The sequence below is a fragment of the Octopus sinensis genome, linkage group LG30 (assembly GCF_006345805.1).
Source record: "Octopus sinensis linkage group LG30, ASM634580v1, whole genome shotgun sequence".
In the NCBI taxonomy this organism is placed as follows: Eukaryota; Metazoa; Mollusca; class Cephalopoda; order Octopoda; family Octopodidae; genus Octopus; species Octopus sinensis.
Genome location: NC_043026.1, coordinates 11264675 through 11284674, shown reverse-complemented (window position 1 = coordinate 11284674; position 20000 = coordinate 11264675). Strand labels below are relative to the sequence as shown.

The 20000-nt window shown below is 40.2% G+C and overlaps 3 protein-coding genes across 3 annotated transcripts in view; all 3 read right to left on the bottom strand.

The window, feature by feature from the left end:
• LOC118768621 (zinc finger protein 239-like) overlaps window positions 1-20000 on the bottom strand; it is a 50094-nt gene that overhangs the window by 27975 nt on the left and 2119 nt on the right. Inside the window, exons 2-4 of the mRNA XM_036515463.1 lie at window positions 15445-15453; window positions 14049-14051; window positions 7441-7627 (exon numbers count right to left, since the gene is read on the bottom strand). The gene's annotated coding sequence lies outside the window, so the exon portion shown is untranslated. The remainder of the gene's footprint in view (window positions 1-7440; window positions 7628-14048; window positions 14052-15444; window positions 15454-20000) is intronic.
• Window positions 1119-2307, bottom strand: LOC118768618 (zinc finger protein 239-like). The gene has a single exon (XM_036515450.1). The coding sequence runs from the start codon at window positions 2115-2117 to the stop codon at window positions 1179-1181; it is 939 nt and encodes a 312-aa protein (XP_036371343.1). The 5' UTR covers window positions 2118-2307; the 3' UTR covers window positions 1119-1178.
• Window positions 11932-19620, bottom strand: LOC115226288. The gene is made up of 4 exons (XM_036515153.1): window positions 19421-19620; window positions 14557-17353; window positions 12672-14445; window positions 11932-12443 (listed from the first exon to the last, which is right to left on the bottom strand). The coding sequence occupies exons 2-4, from the start codon at window positions 17344-17346 to the stop codon at window positions 11932-11934; spliced, it is 5076 nt and encodes a 1691-aa protein (XP_036371046.1). The 5' UTR covers window positions 17347-17353; window positions 19421-19620.

Here is a 20000-nt window from a genome sequence, read left to right as displayed (position 1 = left end):
GTAAAAGAGTGTGACACTGTGCGTGAGAAGACTGCACTTATTTAATTACAGGCACAATCCATCTGACAAGCTTCAGTACAGTTTCCATCTATCTAATTTCACTCAAAGTAATATCTGACCAGAGGTTCAGAAAGCATACAGGCTTTCCCTTTCATCGTAAACCGGTGATTACTGCCCGTTGACAAGAGGCAACAACCTCGAAACTGCGGTCCATGCGTATCACTTAGGTTTACAAGAGAGGGATGGCCTCCCTTTGCAAATACCATGAGGGCACAGAAAGTGTGCCTAAAGCCAGCTGGAGACGATGATCTCCTGGGGCTAAAAGCTACAGTAACACCCACCCTTAGTGGTTAGCCATATTGAGATGGCTATTATACTTTACAGGTTCAGAAAATGTTTCACCAAAATACTGCAGAATGGGAATGAACCTGGCACCTTGGGGTTACAATGTGATCTTCTTACCCACTGAGTCATACTGTATTTACTGTTTATAATGGCATTATATCCCCATAACCTCACAGTTCCTCAAAAGAACTATCAGAATAAGTATCAAATTACAGGCCCAAACATGACTGTGTGGTTTAGAAGCTTGTTTCTCAACCAAATGTTTTCAGGTTCAGTACCACTGTATGGCACTTTGGGTAAGCATCATTTTCCATAGCCCTAGCCCAACCAATGCTGTCTTTTTACATTAAAGCTTTTCTCACTAACATACTGAGCTGCTAATCCATTCAACAGAATTTTCTGCCAAGTACACTGACATAAATGAGAAAAAAAAACACAAAACAGAGAAAAATTGTTTGTAACATTTGGAGGTTTACTCTTATTTCTTTACTACCCACAAGGGGCTAAACACAGAGGAGACAAACAAGGACAGACAAATGGAATAAGTCGATTATATCGACCCCAGTGCATAACTGGTACTTAATTTATCGACCCCGAAAGGATGAAAGGCAAAGTCGACCTCGGCGGAATTTGAACTCAGAACGTAACGGCAGATGAAATACGGCTACACGTTTCGCCCGGCGTGCTAACGATTCTGCCAGCTCGCCGCCATCATAGGACACAATTCAATATCTGCATTCCTGATATTGCTACCAAAGAGAAAAAAATGAAGCAATTTGAATGACAAACATGGAGAACTTTATTTGATAGAAAAAATATTTTGACATTGATAGTCACTTTTCTGTATGGAAACATTTGTGTCTATTCAAGGTAACTTTATAAGAGAATGATTTACCACAGAAATCGCACCGATACGGCTTTTCTCCCGTATGAATACGGTTGTGCGTAGTTAAACTTTCTTTCCGAGTGAATGATTCACCACAGATATCACAACGATATGGTTTTTCTCCTGTATGAACACGATTGTGTTTGGTCAAGTCACCATTTTGTGAGAATGATTTACCACAGGTAACACAGTGATATGGTTTCTCACCTGTATGAGTACGTATGTGTTCCGTCAAGCGATGACTTCGGGAGAATGAGTTACCACAGATATCACAGTGATATGGCTTCTCACCTGTATGAATATACTTGTGAGTGACTAAGACATGTCTCTGAGAGAATGAATTACCACAGATGTTACAATGATACAGCTTTTCTCCTGTATGAATGCGATTGTGTTTAGTTAAATCACTTTGTCTAGAGAATGATTTACCACAAATATCACAATGATATGGCTTCTCTCCTGTATGAATACGTTTGTGTGCAGTTAAGCGGTCAGGTTGACAGAATGATTTACCACAAGTGTTGCAATGATAAGGCTTCTCACCAGTATGAATATATTTGTGAGTAGTTAAGGCTTGCTTCTGAGTGTATGATTTATCACAGATGTCACAGCGATATGGTGTGTCTCCTGTATGAATGCGTTTGTGTCTAATAAGGCTACTTTTTTGAGAAAATATCTTCTTACAGACATCACACAGGTATGATGTTTTACCTGCTTGTTTCTTTATATCTTTTGGAGAATCAATCGTTTTAGATTGTGTTTTAGATTCAACTTTATCCTCACACAATTTATTTTCCATAATTATGCTGCTCTCACAATAATTTATCCCTCTATTGAATAACTGTGTTCGTTGAATAACTGCTATCTGGAGATTCTGCAAACTCATTTGTTATCCATGTTTAATAAGAAGATAATATCATCTGGCCACCATGTAAACATTTCAAAAAGTGATGTAGAGAACTGTAGCGATTTATCCCCGAACAGTGTTTTGTGTATAGCATCTTAAAAATAATAATAATAATAATAATAATGAAATTATTGTATACAGTGCTCAGGTGCACCACAACTTGTCAGGAAGTGCGTGTAAAGTGTATGCAGTAATGTACAAATGTCTGAGAAGTGAACAGTGTATGAGTCAGATACATGCAGGTGTAGTGTTGGCGAATCTCAGGAAGCATGGAAGTTTTGAAGGATGCAGTGCTCCGATAACTAACAACTGATGCCAGCAGTCTGTTCCATGCTTCAGCAACTTTTAGCGTAAAAATATGTTTCTGAAAGTCATGGGAGCTGTGCTGTTTTCTGACTTTGTAAACATGTCCACGGGTGTTAGACGGGTGGAGTTTGAAAAGGTGCTCAGAGTTATTGTTAATAAGATGATTAATAATTTCATGGGTGTCTGCATATGCAGTAATGTACGAATGTCTGGGAAGTGAACCGTGTATGAGTCAGATACATGCTTGTGTGTGTATGGAGGGGAGGAAATCAGGTGTAGTGTTGGCGAATCTCAGAAAGCATGGAAGTTTTGAAGGATGCAGTGCTCCGATAACTAACAACTGATGCCGGCAGTTTGTTCCATGCTTCAGCAACTCTCAGCGTGAAAAAATGTTTCCTAAAGTTATGGGAGCTGTGCTGCTTTCTGACTTTGTAAATATGTCCACGGGTGGAGTTTGAAAAGGTGCTCAGAGTTATTGTTCGTAAGATGGTTGATAATTTTATGGGTGTCTGCCAAGTCAGCCCCCAGACGTCAGAGTTTCAATGACCATGCCCATCATTTAATGATGATAAAGGCTGCTGATGTATCAGGTGAACGAATATTCTTTGATGCCAGTATCACCTGATGATCTGAAATCACAGCAAAAAAGAAATATTATAAGACAAAGAGGATACTTAAAAAATAATGGAACAATCTCTAGTCATCAAATACACTCCCCACCTCTTCTCCACCTTCCATGTGACTCATTTTCATCATCGATCACCTCTCCTCCATTCACCACATTCACCCTTTTACCCTATCCAATCTCTGGCCATCATCTTCTCTGCCCTGTATTTTACTTATATCTAACGAGTCCTCATTACCCACAAGAATTTCATTTGTACCCCACTTGGGATAATTTATCCTAGTTCACCGACCCCTATTCTATAGGGTTACCATGAAATCACAACAAAAAGAACATTATAAGACAAAGAAGATACTTAAAAAGTGAGTTATGGGGTGAAAACTTGGTGTTTTCGAATGAAACCAGTATCCCCATGTGTTCTATCAATCGTTCGTCACTGATTCCTTTAACACGGTGGTTTGGGGGGAACCAAAGACGCACAAGAAACAAGGATAAATGTGCAACTATTTATTTATATTTTAAGCCTCGCCTGGGCCCCGTGGCGGTGGCACGTAAAAAGCACCGTCCGATCGTGGCCGTTTGGCAGCCTCACCTGGCCCCTGTGCCGGTGGCACGTAAAAAGCACCATCCGATCGTGGCCGTTTGGCAGCCTCGTCTGGCACCTGTGCAGGTGGCACGTAAAAAGCACCATCCGATCGTGGCCGTTTGCCAGCCTCGTCTGGCACCTGTGCAGGTGGCACGTAAAAAGCACCATCCGATCGTGGCCGTTTGCCAGCCTCGCCTGGCCCCTGTGCCGGTGGCACGTAAAAAGCACCATCCGATCGTGGCCGTTTGCCAGCCTCGTCTGGCCCCTGTGCCGGTGGCACGTAAAAAGCACCATCCGATCGTGGCCGTTTGCCAGCCTCGTCTGGCACCTGTGCAGGTGGCACGTAAAAAGCACCGTCCGATCGTGGCCGTTTGCCAGCCTCGTCTGGCACCTGTGCAGGTGGCACGTAAAAAGCACCATCCGATCGTGGCCGTTTGCCAGCCTCATCTGGCACCTGTGCAGGTGGCACGTAAAAAGCACCGTCCGATCGTGGCCGTTTGCCAGCCTCGTCTGGCACCTGTGCAGGTGGCACGTAAAAAGCACCATCCGATCGTGGCCGTTTGCCAGCCTCGTCTGGCCCCTGTGCCGGTGGCACGTAAAAAGCACCATCCGATCGTGGCCGTTTGCCAGCCTCGTCTGGCACCTGTGCAGGTGGCACGTAAAAAGCACCATCCGATCGTGGCCGTTTGCCAGCCTCGCCTGGCCCCTGTGCCGGTGGCACGTAAAAAGCACCATCCGATCGTGGCCGTTTGGCAGCCTCGTCTGGCACCTGTGCCGGTGGCACGTAAAAAGCACCATCCGATCGTGGCCGTTTGCCAGCCTCGCCTGGCCCCTGTGCCGGTGGCACGTAAAAAGCACCATCCGATCGTGGCCGTTTGCCAGCCTCGTCTGGCCCCTGTGCCGGTGGCACGTAAAAAGCACCATCCGATCGTGGCCGTTTGCCAGCCTCGTCTGGCACCTGTGCAGGTGGCACGTAAAAAGCACCATCCGATCGTGGCCGTTTGCCAGCCTCGCCTGGCCCCTGTGCCGGTGGCACGTAAAAAGCACCATCCGATCGTGGCCGTTTGGCAGCCTCGTCTGGCACCTGTGCAGGTGGCACGTAAAAAGCACCATCCGATCGTGGCCGTTTGCCAGCCTCGCCTGGCCCCTGTGCCGGTGGCACGTAAAAAGCACCATCCGATCGTGGCCGTTTGCCAGCCTCGTCTGGCACCTGTGCAGGTGGCACGTAAAAAGCACCATCCGATCGTGGCCGTTTGCCAGCCTCGTCTGGCCCCTGTGCCGGTGGCACGTAAAAAGCACCATCCGATCGTGGCCGTTTGCCAGCCTCGTCTGGCACCTGTGCAGGTGGCACGTAAAAAGCACCATCCGATCGTGGCCGTTTGCCAGCCTCGCCTGGCCCCTGTGCCGGTGGCACGTAAAAAGCACCATCCGATCGTGGCCATTTGCCAGCCTCGTCTGGCACCTGTGCAGGTGGCACATAAAAAGCACCATCCGATCGTGGCCGTTTGCCAGCCTCGTCTGGCACCTGTGCTGGTGGCACGTAAAAAGCACCCACTACACTCACGGAGTGGTTGGCGTTAAGAAGGGCATCCAGCTGTTTTAAACTCTGCCAGATCAGACTGGAGCCTGGTGCAGCCTTTGGGCTTCCCAGACCCCAGTTGAACCGTCCAACCCATGCTAGCATGGAAAGCGGACGCTAAACGATGAACGATTGGCTTATAAGCTTCCAAAAGTTTGCAAATAGAAATTTTGAATTTTCAAACAGTAAAATTACAAAATAAAGGTGGATGGAGTGCAAAAATGATGGCTCCCATCTATTTAAAAAATTTTTTTTTTATTCATGTAGCTTCATAATCTACAATACTTAAAACGTAGATATCCGAAGTAATTGCGGCTTTATTGTTTTTTTCTTTTTAGTGGGCGCAGGAGTGGCTTGTGTGGTAAGTAGCTTGCTAACCAACCACATGATTCCAGGTTCAGTCCCACTGCGTGGCATCTTGGGCAAGTGTCTTCTGCTATAGCCCCGGGCCGACCAATGCCTTGTGAGTGGATTTGGTAGACGGAAACTGAAAGAAGCCTGTCGTATATATATATATATAGGCGCAGGAGTGGCTCGTGTGGTAAGTAGCTTGCTAACCAACCACATGGTTCCGGGTTCAGTCCCACTGCGTGGCATCTTGGGCAAGTGTCTTCTGCTATAGCCCCGGGCCGACCAATGCCTTGTGAGTGGATTTGGTAGACGGAAACTGAAAGAAGCCTGTCGTATATATATATATAGGCGCAGGAGTGGCTCGTGTGGTAAGTAGCTTGCTAACCAACCACATGGTTCCGGGTTCAGTCCCATTGCGTGGCATCTTGGGCAAGTGTCTTCTGCTATAGCCCTGGACCGACCAATGCCTTGTGAGTGGATTTGGTAGACGGAAACTGAAAGAAGCCTGTCGTATATATGTATATATATATGTGTGTGTGTCTGTGTTTGTCCCCCGATGCTGGTGTGTTTACGTTCCCGTGACTTAGCGGCTCGGCAAAAGAGACCGATAGAATAAGTACTGGGCTTACAAAGAATAAGTCCCGGGGTCGATTTGCTTGACTAAAGGCGGTGCTCCAGCATGGCCGCAGTCAAATGACTGAAACAAGTAAAAGAGTAAAGAGTGCACAACATAATTTCCGACTCTATTCTATAGGATTACCACGTATGTACTGATAGGGAAGGTTACCCAAGCCCCAAATACGCACATTCTCTCATAATGTATAGTTATATCGTCACACATAGCAAGAAGGAGATTAATTATTCGAAGTTGCTGTTTATGCTAATACCTAGTGATATATTAATTTCCATATTTTCAGCAAGTTTGAAGTTACCGATGTTTACTAATTAAGCGGTCTCCATTTTGATAATTAATATCGCCGTTTTATTCATATATATTTCTTACTAATTCACTTTGAGTGGCTGTGTGGTAAGTAGCTTGTTTACCAACCACATGGTTCCGGGTTCAGTCCCACTGCGTGGCATCTTGGGCAAGTGTCTTCTACTATAGCCTCGGGCCGACCAAAGCCTTGTGAGTGGATTTGGTAGACGGAAACTGAAAGAAGCCTGTCGTATATATGTATATGTATATATATGCGTGTGTGTGTTTGTGTGTCTGTTTGTCCCACCTAGCATTGCTTGACAACCGATGCTGGTGTGTTTACGTCCCCGTTACTTAGCGGTTCGGCAAAAAGAGAGACCGATAGAATAAGTACTGGGCTTACAAAAGAGTAAGTCCCGGGGTCGAGTTGCTCGACTAAAGGCGGTGCTCCAGCATGGCCGCAGTCAAATGACTGAAACAAGTAAAAGAGTAAAAGAGAGCAACAGTCGATCAAAGGGTTTGGGAAAATCATAGACCAACATTTCACTTACGAAGTTATTACTGAAGTCGAGGAAATATATTTCTCCGATTGTTATGTGTTTTCACTTCAACATAATTACTATTTCTTTACTACCCACAAGGGGCTAAACACAGAGAGAACAAATAAGGACAGACTAACGGATTAAGTCGATTATATCGACCCCAGTGCGTAACTGGTACTTATTTAATCGACCCTGAAAGGATGAAAGGCAAAGTCGACCTCGGCAGAATTTGAACTCAGAATGTAGCGGCAGACGAAATACTGCTAAGCATTTCGCCCGGCGTGCTAACGTTTCTGCCAGCTCGCCGCCTTCAACATAATTACTGTAACCGCGAAGGTTTCACATAATTCTATCATTATTATTGGGGCCTTAAAATAAACCTGTGACAGCTTACATTTTCGTTTTGTTAAAATTGGTTCAATGCTCCACAAATAACATAAATCAGGGAACTGTCTACACTGCACTGTCTACAGTGAGATCTGGAATGAATGTTTGCATATTTCTTCTTAACGCGTCTAGGATGTTTCGGCCGAAAAACTTGCTGAATGTTCTGTTGTATGTCTTAGGAGAAGAACTGCTTTCTGGGCACCGGTGTATCAGTATGTTGTGTCTCGTAAGCCAGAAGAAGCTGGAACTTTGAGACTAGGCATAGTCTTTGCTATCAAGGAACAAATTCTCTGCTGATCGGTGGTTTTTTTTTTTTTTTTTTTTAACTGACCAATAAAAAAAAAATTGGGCGATCTTTCGTCTCTAGTAGACCTTTCCGTCGATTTCCGTAAAAAACTTCTTTTTTTTTACATATGGGCTTGCGGGAACACTAACAGAAGCACTTCACTTACACAACATACTGTCTGTCTCCCACACCCCATCAAACACACACACACACACATGTACATCAATGTTTCCCATGCACGGTAACTTCAAAAGAACTTCCCACGTCATACAATCACTTTCTCTTAGTCTCTTTCGCTCTCATTACTTCAATAGGAGGTCCCGCAAGCCCATATGTAAAAAAAAAAGAAGTTTTTTACGGAAATCAACGGAAAGGTCTACTAGAGACGAAAGATTGCCAAAAATTGCGTAACTTCGGTATAGGTACCGGAAGTACCGGATACATTTCAAGAAAGAGTTGTTTTTTTTTATATATATATGGGGGGTTAGGGTTAGGGGTAGGAGAAAAGGGTTTCTGTTATCTTCAGAAATGTAAACAAAGCCACTTACGGTACCTATACCGAAGGATCGCCTATCTTTTTTTTTCTTCAGAAATGTAAATAAACCCAATCTGTTTCTTAAACGAATATATAATATGTGATGTGCGTATCTGTGCAACAGAGAGGAAAATTAAAACTGCATATGTTGTGAACTTAGAATATGTAGAATATGTGTTTATTAATAAAAGTTTAATAACGATAATCTTTTATTCATACGAACGTAACTGATATGAAATATGTCATAAATAACAGGACATACTGAGTAGACACCGCAGGAAATTGTAGTTGACAAACTACAGCAGTAATTGTATTCACCTCAATAGACGTCATTGATTGGTTGAAGTTGCCGAAATGCAAGAAATTTAACAACAAATAGCTTACAAACTACAGAATTTTCTCAAGAAAGCCAAGAGAAAAAAATGTTTTATGTAACGCATTCTACCAGTATACGAAGTTTAAAAGTGTTTAGTAACTCTCTTTTACTTGTTTCAGTCATTTGACTGCGGCCATGCTGGAGCACTGCCTTTAATCGAGCAACTCGATCCCGGGACTTACTCTTTTGTAAGCCCAGTACTTATTCTATCTGTCTCTTTTTGCCGAACCGCTAAGTAACGGGGATATAAAAACACCAGCATCGGTTGTCAAGCAATGCTAGGGGGACAAACACACACACACGCATATATATATATATATATATATATATACATATATAAGACGGGCTTCTTTCAGTTTCCGTCTACCAAATCCACTCAGAAGGCTTTGGTCGGCTCGAGGCTATAGTAGAAGACACTTGCCCAAGATGCCACGCAGTGGGACTGAACCCGGAACCATGTGGTTGGTAAACAAGCTACTTACCACACAGCCAAAATCTGCCGGTCAAAGTGAAAAGAGCCAAGAAATATTTATGACTCATGCAGATTATTACAACATGGCTCTAGCTGGATATAGAGACAAGATAAAATACATCGACCAAATGATAAAGTTATGCATGATAGTATCAATTACCGGACAAGAACAGATGGTGTGTGTTATGTGTAGTTCCATTCTTGATGGGTGATAGACAACTCAAATGAAGGCATTGTTATCGCTTAACATGTTTATTTGCTTTACATGTTACATGAACTGTCCGACATTCAACGTAGTGATACTTATATACTTTAGACACAGTTCGTACTGTTTACTAATAAAATAGTGCCAAAAGTGGGGATGTATTCTACACACGTATGCCTACGTATACACATAGATATGAATGTGTAACAGTGTGTTTACATCTCATTGTCTTCTCAGCAACTGAACTTGGCCTTTCAAAACTCACACTTCAGCGCTGGGCCACATGTGCCTTTCCAAGGCAAGCAGAGATTGGATGTTTGGGGGCGTAGCATGCCTTGGTTACGCTGCCAAAACAAAACCGAGCTAACATGTCCCGCTACATCCTCATCAAAACGGAGAAAAAACATTGGTTTATATATATTTCTTTATTGCCCACAAGGGGCTAAACATAGAGAGGACAAACAAGGACAGACAAAGGGATTAAGTCGATTACATCGACCCCAGTGCGAAACGGGCACTTCTATTTATCGATCCCGAAAGGATGAAAGGCAAAGTCGACCTCGGCGGAATTTGAACTCAGAACGTAACGGCAGACGAAATACCTATTTCTTTACTACCCACAAGGGGCTAAACACAGAGGGGACAAACAAGGACAGACAAACGGATTAAGTTGATTACATCGACCCCAGTGTGAAACTGGTACTTTTATTTATCGACCCCGAAAGGATGAAAGGCAAAGTCGACCTCGGCGGAATTTGAACTCAGAACACAACGACAGATGAAATACCACTAAGCATTCCGCTCGGTGCGCTAACGTTTCTGCCAGCTCGCCGCCTTGGTTTATATATGCATGCACACACATATACTGAACATTGTATACAAATACTAGCAGTATCGCCCGGCGTTGCTCGGGTTGGTAAGGGAAATAACTATATAAGCATTTTTAGAGAGTTATAGCCAAAAAATAGCAAAAAATGCATTAAAAATGGAAAACAAATGATGGTAAATTTTTTTTTTAAATCGTTGACTCATCGTAGACATTTTTAGAGAGTTACTTCCCTTATATAATAGCGAAAAAATGCATTAAAATGGAAAAAATGATTGTAATTTTTTTTTTAAATCGTAGACTCATCGTAGACGCACGCTAATACCCAGAAGGGCTCGATATGAATCACGACTATAAGATACCCAGTTTTGGTTAAACTGCACCGCAAAATGTGGGAGTAGTTAGGAATCTAAATCGTAGGAGACAGACACACAACTTCTCTTTTATATATAAAGATATATATACACGCAAATGGTGTGTGTTGAAGAATGTTACAACAATAATTGTTAGTGAGTAGAATGCAATGTAAGCAATGCGGGTTTGATTCACTGGTGAACCCAGTAATAACATTAATAATATCAAAGTTTAACATTTATGAAAATACTAGCAGTATCGCCCGGCGTTGCTCGGGTTTGTAAGGGAAATAACTATATAAGCATTTTTAGAGAGTTATAGCCAAAAAATAGCAAAAAATGCATTAAAATGGAAAACAAATGATGGTAAATTTTTTTTTTAAATCGTTGACTCATCGTAGACATTTTTAGAGAGTTACTTCCCTTATATAATAGCGAAAAAATGCATTAAAATGGAAAAAATGATTGTAATTTTTTTTTTAAATCGTAGACTCATCGTAGACGCACGCTAATACCCAGAAGGGCTCGATATGAATCACGACTATAAGATACCCAGTTTTGGTTAAACTGCACCGCAAAATGTGGGAGTAGTTAGGAATCTAAATCGTAGGAGACAGACACACAACTTCTCTTTTATATATAAAGATATATATACACGCAAATGGTGTGTGTTGAAGAATGTTACAACAATAATTGTTAGTGAGTAGAATGCAATGTAAGCAATGCGGGTTTGATTCACTGGTGAACCCAGTAATAACATTAATAATATCAAAGTTTAACATTTATGAAAATACTAGCAGTATCGCCCGGCGTTGCTCGGGTTTGTAAGGGAAATAACTATATAAGCATTTTTAGAGAGTTGCTTCCCTTATAGATGCCAATTCGGGCTTTCTTAGCCATTTCTGTTTTGGTGTCTTCAAGCCATGAAGTCGTTGTTCTAAAAGAACGCTGGTCTCCTTGACAACGCTTTACGACGTTGATTTCCTTACACTCCCTTCCCCACAGCTTCACGAGGGAGGGAAGAAGGGGGAGAAGCAAACAGGTGCAGGTGTGACCATGGACGCCAACTCCGCCGCCATCGACACACGAAAAATTATGCATTAAAATGGAATAAAAAATGATGTTAAATTATTTTTAAAATCGTAGACTCATGCTAATACCCAGAAGGGCTCGATATGAATCACGACTATAAGATACCCGAATTTGGTTAAACTGCACCGCAAAATGTGGGAGTAGTTAGGAATCTAAATCGAAGGGGACAGACACTCACACAACTACAGTTTTATATATATAGATATATATACACGCAAATGGTGTGTGTGTTGAAGAATGTTACAACAATAATTGTTAGTATGTAGAATGCAATGTAAGCAATGCGGGTTTGATTCACAGGTGAACCCAGTAATAACATTAATAATATCAAAGTTTAACATTTATGAAAATATTTATTTGTCATAATGAAAGAAAGCAAAGGATTGACGTCCTGGAATAATTCCAAAAACCATGAAAGAATTATCTGAAGCATCAAAACCAAGAACTTGGAATACTTCATTATCGTCCCACCTGAGTAGCAAATATTTTGCTGTATTTTCAGATGTTTGATGTTCAGTTTGTCCAGGTATTTGGTATATATTGTTTTCTAAATCTGTTATATAAACATATTCACCAACTACTGTCAGACAAGGTCTGTAGATATCAAATTTGAAATTAATTTCTCCTGGTACTAGCTCTATCCTCCTGACCAACGACTCTTCCCTGTACCAGTCAACAAGACAGAAATCATAATCATAATTCAAGTCTTCCTCCTCTTCATACTCCGCTCTCACAACAACAACATCACCAAAAGCTGTCACTGCTACATCGAACACCACCGCATCTCCCTCATATTTTCCATATTTCATCGTTTCTCCAAGACACACTTCATATTTACATGTCCCATCGTTGATATCAACAACATCTACATAATAAGAGTCGTAGGCGTCGTGGTCGATGCATTTGTAGTAAATATTGTTGTAGTGTTTCTCTTTAGAGTGCTTCTCTCTCTCATTTTGAGTTATGTCTCTAATATAATGACCACCACACACAAGTTGATTGTCATTGTATTTATAAACAGTGTTGTAGTACTTCTCAGTGTTGATGGTTCTTAAACAACAGAGATCTCTGTTGAAGACCATCATTTCTTTACCAAAGACGACTATGAATCGTTCATCTGTCCACCGACATATACCTAGTGGTTGTTGTTTTGGTAGTTGTTTATGTTGAAGTATGTCACCTGTGGTTCTGCTAATTAATGTGACAGTATCTCTAAACATCAACACATACACATTGTCGTCTAACTTAATTAGTTTGCTGTTGTAGTCCCTAATGTCAACATAATTATAATTAATAGGTTCGTCGAATGCAGGAATGGAAAGAGGGACCATTGCTGTTCTATATGGAAGTCTCCTCACGGATATTTCGTCACTTCCTAACATACTCTCCGCTATGTAACTACCACATCTCACCTTTAATCTACCTTCACCAATTATTTCACCTGACTTACCTCTTCTCCCTTCTTCATCTTTCCCACTATATTTCAGTCTATTAGTTAACTCATTACTGAATATTTCGTTGTTCATCTGGGATTTATTGGAAAGGAAATGAAGACTAGAATTAAGCTTTACTAACGACACAGATTCCAGAATGTTCACTTGGTCCCCATCAATCTTTATGCTATGACATTCAATCAAGTTAATATGTAGACACCAGTAAATATTTCCCACTTTCCTCCATATTACACCATAAGGTACCTCACTTTGCCATACTTTATATTTCTCTAAATCTTGTTGCGTTAGTTGAAATATTTCTTGTCTTTGTGGAAGTGTGACCATTACGTCTCTTTCTTCTGTAAAACACACACCACCAACTAAACTTCCAACATTTCTGTGACATAGCAACCTCCCGTCTTCATCAAATATTTCAACATTTCCACTATTGGCTTTTTCACATACAACTGTCTTTCCTTCGTCAGAGATATCAATATCTTTTACTTGAACAGAACATTTGTCTGTTTGCAAACGATAAACAGAGAAACTTTCTCGATTAACCATAAACAACCCTTCAATATATAATTTATTCTCTTCCTGGTGGCAGCTTCCAGCAAACTTTGGTCCCTTACAGTTTATACTGGAGAAATCTACTTTATGTTTATAAAATCTTTGATTTAAAAATATTTTGTAGTATTCCCCAGTTTGTGTCAAACACACAATTTTTCTATATTCAGCGTAACCACAATACTTATCCCACTCACCTTGAATGTACAAATAACTGTCGTCAATTGTCGTCCTGTCATAATAACCAAAACCTGCCATATAGTGTCTAACTGAATGTAAATATTGACCGTCACTATTGACAAAAATGACGAATCTAGAGGTGTTGACAATGATGACATCATCAGCAGTAATTATAATACCAACATGGGGATTAATATTAAGTCTCTTTCTTGTTAATGGTTCAGATATGTCTATTTTTTTAATTTCATTCACAGTCAAATGTATTTCATCAATTTCAATGACATATAAACTAACTCCACCACCACTTTCCAATTTATAAAGCAGCAGTTGATTATTTGAAAAAGAAGCGATATAGCTATAGGTATTTTTCGTCTGGTATATTACCAACGACAATGGAAATTCCACTTTTAATGTCAACAGTCCATATTTCTCACCATAATCCTTAGTCGTAATAACCAGTGTGTTTGACTGCCATCGATACATTTTGATATCGTAATCAACATTCAATTTGATAGAATCCAGAAGCCGACCATCAAATGTGAGGATCTTAATGTTTTTATTCTCCTTATCGTATCCCGCAATCAGGTTATTTTCAGTAATAACCAAGGGAGCAATCCTCACTGGTCGTCTGTCTCCAAAACCTTGAGGGACATGAATATGTCTGGCTTTATCAGAAACTGTCAGATCCTGTAGATATAAAGTAGAAGACAACATTTCACTGACAGAAATGTTTCTGGAAAATACATCTACCAGGTCGATATTAATATTAAGTTGATTATTTGTAATGAGATCATTAACGAACAAATTATGCTTCTTTAAAGCAAACATACGACCATTCTCTATCAGATAAACAAACATTTTATCAATGGATCCACCAAAGAAATTGGGGGGAGGTTTCACTTGGGACAGTAAAATACTGGGGACCATCTTAATATTACAGCAATGATGACCATGACGATGAGGACGACGACCATGTCTACCATAAGCATGACCACCACCACCTATTCTAGTGTTGTACTGAAAAACTTTTCGCTTTGTCACAATTAATAGCTTTAGCGTTTCTTTTTCTATTTCTAATGATTTCACTACAAAAGGAATATCAATTCTATGAATTATTTCAACTTGATTATATTTATTAATGGCTAAAATATCTAAATGAGATGGTTTATCACAATAACAAACAATTTGACCTTCACCCAACTTACACACCCGTACATAAGGCTGTCTTAATAGCACAGTTCTAACTGCTTTTGATAGGTTTCCGATAACCCTTAATTGTTTCTCTAGGGGTAATGTAACACCTATATGATTAGAATCCCATCGACATATGTCTGTAGCAGTAGATGGCAGAGATAATTTGAACACAATGTCTCCTTCATTAGAAATGTATAACAAGCGATCATTATTTATGTCGGACACCACCAACTCTCCATTTGCCAGATGACGTATTTTGGCAATGAGAAGTTTGTCATTTTCCTTTTCTTTGAGTCGTAGATTTAGATTTCTGATATAAGGATTTTTGACATGTAAACAACAGCTAGACCAGTCGTGATGCCTGTAAAGAAGAATCCTGTGGAATTCGACATCCGGCACATAAACTGTTCCTTGGAAAACAGCAATGTGAGGGTAAACAGGGAAAGGTAGTTTCCACTGCCATTTCATTTCTCCAAACATACTGTAACATACGACAACAGACTCTCTTTTGAACAGGACATAAAAATAAACATTATCTGTGTAGATGTGATGAGGGAAGCCATAGAATGGAAGGTATTTTTCAAAAAGTTCTTCACCTGATGTGGAATAGAATACCAGTTTATTTTTCCTTCCGTTGACAACTACAAAATTATATGGAGTTGCAGCGATGGTGACATTTTCATGTCCCAGAGAAATTCTTTCTATGATGTCTACTTTGTCCTCCTTGATCAACAGAATATGTACCTCATCTTTGTTCTCATTGGTGGTCAGAGCTAAAACCTTATTTGATACGATATGACATATTTCAATGTATTCAGTGTGGACCCTTATTAAAGGTCCTTTTTTTAGTTCAGGACAGGTGATAAACTGAAGCCCTTTCATTTCGCGGTAAAACACCAGAAAGTTATTTGTGTTGAATCTACAAACGATAGAAGGAATCTCAAGGAAGGTTAGATCATTTTGGTTAATTATTTCCCCAGTATCAGCGAATAATATAATTTTCTTATTATTGTAGATTACTAATATAGAAAATATTGACATTGGTAGAATGTTTGTTATGTTGTAGCAATCTTCAATATAAATATGATTGTTCAAACTGGGGGTACGTAGCTGTTGAGTGTAAGAGAGCTTGGGCCAAAAATCTTTGTCTGTTCTGATGATGTGAGCAACACCAAAATAATCTGTTGCTAAAATAGTATCAGTTCCAACAGAAATATGCCGGCATTTCCTGCCAACATCTCTCTTTGCCACACGACCTGTAGCTGAAATTTTATAAATAATATGTCCCTGAAGGACATAGAAATTATCTTTGTATGCAGTGATGTTGGTTGCTAGGTCCAGAGAATTAGTGATGACCTCAAATAATTGCTGGCCATCCAGATTGTAACAGATAACTCTATTAATATTGGAAAACGATATTAATAGGTTATTCTGTGGACCTACAGCAATATCTGCAGGTATTTCTTTTGTATTGAATTTATTTTTAATTCTCATATCAACCCAGTTCACAAGGTAAATTGTCTTCGCAAACATTTCTACACCCACAAATATAGAATGTTCTAGGTAAGAAACCTTATAGAAACCAAACGGAAGCGTTTTGATTTTAAAGCTTACGGAATTAATAATAAGAATAGTTTTTCTAAAGGGTAGGGTGGCCAGAACAGTGCCTTGAGCAATTCTGGTGAAATCGGTGGCAGAAGATGGGCAATGAACAATATTTCTGTCACCGTTTCTTGTCATACAACATATTGTCATACAATGGTGGGAATATGTTACTACTCCCCCTTGTATTGCAACAATATTGGATATTATGTTGTTACCAGTATCTTCAGATTCATCGATCCTTGCTTCTCTGATTACAACTGGAGAAAGAGGTCGAAATTTGTTGATTAATTTTGGTGCCTCAATGGTCTTGTGTTTGTCTTGTAAAACATTTGTCTTTAAATAGTGTTTCAAGAACAATTCAAGTTTTGCCAAAATAATAAAGTCTTCATTGTAATTGTATTTCTGAATGTCTTTCATCAAAATATCTATTCTCTGTGTATATTCTTGTAGGAAATCATTTTTATCCAGTCCTATGTGTTTCAAAAAAGTACATATTTTTTCCTGGAAGTTTATCAACATTTTAATTTTGTCTTCATATGCATCGCATCTTGTATAATATATGTGCTTATCGAAAACACCTCGTCTTCCAGTTATTTCCCTCTTTTTACGGTCTTCTTTACATCGTTTTTGTTTTGTTATTGACTGAGATGAAGGTTGTGTCTGTAACATCTCTCTCCTCCAGTATATACACTTTTGATTGTAGACTCCATCAACACTTGTTGTTGAGTCACAGGAATCTCTTTTCAGAGATTTGTGTGTTCTTAAAGTATTTTCTGTTTGATCTTCCATAGTGAATCTATAATGAAATATAAAGAAAACATTTAGCTTTTCTGAAAATATTAAAGTTTCAGGGAGATGATGTTTGCTTCATTATTTTAAACATGCAAACAAAACATTTATGTATTTCTGTAACCGAATAAAATTACTATACACTAGAATATCATTCACTAGAAAACTAAAATTTAGAATTAACTACGATAGGCGCAGGAGTGGCTGTGTGGTAAGTAGCTTGCTTACCAACCACATGGTTCCGGGTTCAGTCCCACTGTGTGGCATCTTGGGCAAGTGTCTTCTGCTATAGCCCTGGGCCGACCAATGCCTTGTGAGTGGATTTGGTAGACGGAAACTGAAAGAAGCCTGTCGTATATATGTGAGCTGTTCTGGTCCAGAAAATAGCGGGTGGGGTGAGACCCTCGGAAATTCCCCCCCTCCAATTTCACAGAGAAATTCCACTCCACCCCACCACTCAATTTCATAGGGAAAATTTTTACATGGGAATCAATATTTGTTGGCAAGGGAGCCTTTCCAGTAGCACTCGTCCTTTTAGAAACAACAGCCAAGTCTCCCTAACCACACTGCAGCATCTTTGCTGTGTATTTAATGTGGTTCTTTGTGATCTGAGTTCAAATCCCTATGTGGTAGACTACAGCCTATTTTCACACAACCACCTGTCCTTTGGCCTCCTTTTAACAGAGGATTTTTCTGTTGCATGCATTCATGTTAGGTCTCTTGTTTTGAGAATGCCTTCTTCCTACCAGTCTTGAAACCCTGGAAAAATAATGGCTCTTACACAGGGTCCAATTCCCCTTGATTAAGCTTTTAAAAAATAGAGTTTACGAAAAATAACCAATTAATTTAATTGATTTACAAATTTTGAAATCGAAATCGCTCAAAAATCAATGGAAATTGTAGTTGTGATACCAGTGCTGGTGGCATGTAAAAGAACCATCCGAACGTGGCTGTTGCCAGTGCCGCCCCGACTGGCCTACGTGCCAGTGGCACGTAAAAAGCACCAATCAATCGTGGCCGTTGCCAGCCTCCTGTGGCCCCTCTGCCAGTGGCATGTAAAAAGCACCCACTACACTCACGGAGTAGTTGGCATTAGGAAGGGCATCCAGCTGTAGAAACACTGCCAGATCAGACTGGAGCCTGGTGCAGCCTCCTGGCTTCCCAGACCCCAGTTGAACCGTCCAACCCATGCTAACATGGAAAACGGACGTTAAACAATGATGATGATGATGACTCCAGAATTAGAAATCATTGTAAACTACCTAAAATGCTGTTTAATTAATTGAATATTTTCACTCCTTTCATTTCCATCGAATGGATTTTTCCTAGTTTAAACCAAACTATATTTCATATTGTTATATTTCGGAATGGTCATTTTGCCAGTTTAGCCAATAAAAACACACAATATCTGTTTCAACACACGACTTCACGTAAAAAATCTTGCACAACAAATATATAGACGTACTATATTTCATATTATATTCTGTAAATGTAATGTGACACTGTAAAATATTATAACAGTTTCTAGTCTTATAAAATACTGTCTGAAAATAAAAATATTTTTTGAATATAACGGTATATTTATGTTTGAAATAGTTCTAATGATTCTTTAACAAAGCAAATGAGTTAGTAAATTGTTAAGCACCCACTACACTCATGTATTGAGTGTAGTGGGTAAATTGAGCACCTATTCAAACTCCACCCATCTAACACCCGTGGACATGTTTACAAAATCAGAAAACAGCACAGCTCCCATGACTTTCGGAAACATTTTTTCACGCTAAGAGTTGCTGAAACATGGAACAAACTGCCGGCATCAGTTGTTAGTTGTTGGAGCACTGCATCCTTCAAAACTTCCATGCTTTCTGAGATTCGCCAACACTACACTTGATTTTCTACCCTCCATACACACACAAGCATGTATCTGACTCATACATTGTTCGCTTTCCAGACATTCGTACATTACTACATATACTTTATACGCACTTTCTGACAAGTTGTGGTGCACCTGAGCACTGCTATACAATAATTTCATTATTATATTAATTAAAATAATAATCACAATAATATTTACCCAAGTCAACAATATTCAAATTTCAGCCTGAAGTTTTCTCTCTCGGGAATATCATGTAAAGTCTCTTCGTTGAAACAGAGAATGCCGCAGTTGTGGTGTTACTTAAAGCACATCAGGAAGGAGCGGGCATCACCTTCTACATATGCGTCTATGTGTAGCTTTGTTTAAATGTATGTGTATGTATGTTGTAGTGTCTTTCCATGTGTATGTTGTAGTGCATACGGATGTGGTTGTGTGTGTGCGTGCGCAGGTTTGTGTGTTATAGTGTCTAGGTCAAACATTTTACATAGACAATTCACACAGAGGAGTGGCTGTGTGGTAAGTAGCTTGCTAACCAACCACATGGTTCCGGGTTCAGTCCCACTGCGTGGCATCTTGGGCAAGTGTCTTGGGCTAGAATTTATTGACAATATATAGATAGATAGGCGCAGGAGTGGCTGTGTGGTAAGTAGCTTGTTTACCAACCACATGGTTCCAGGTTCAGTCCCACTGCGTGGCACCTTGGGCAAGTGTCTTCTGCTATAGCCCCGGGCCGACCAATGCCTTGTGAGTGAATTTGGTAGACGGAAACTGAAAGAAG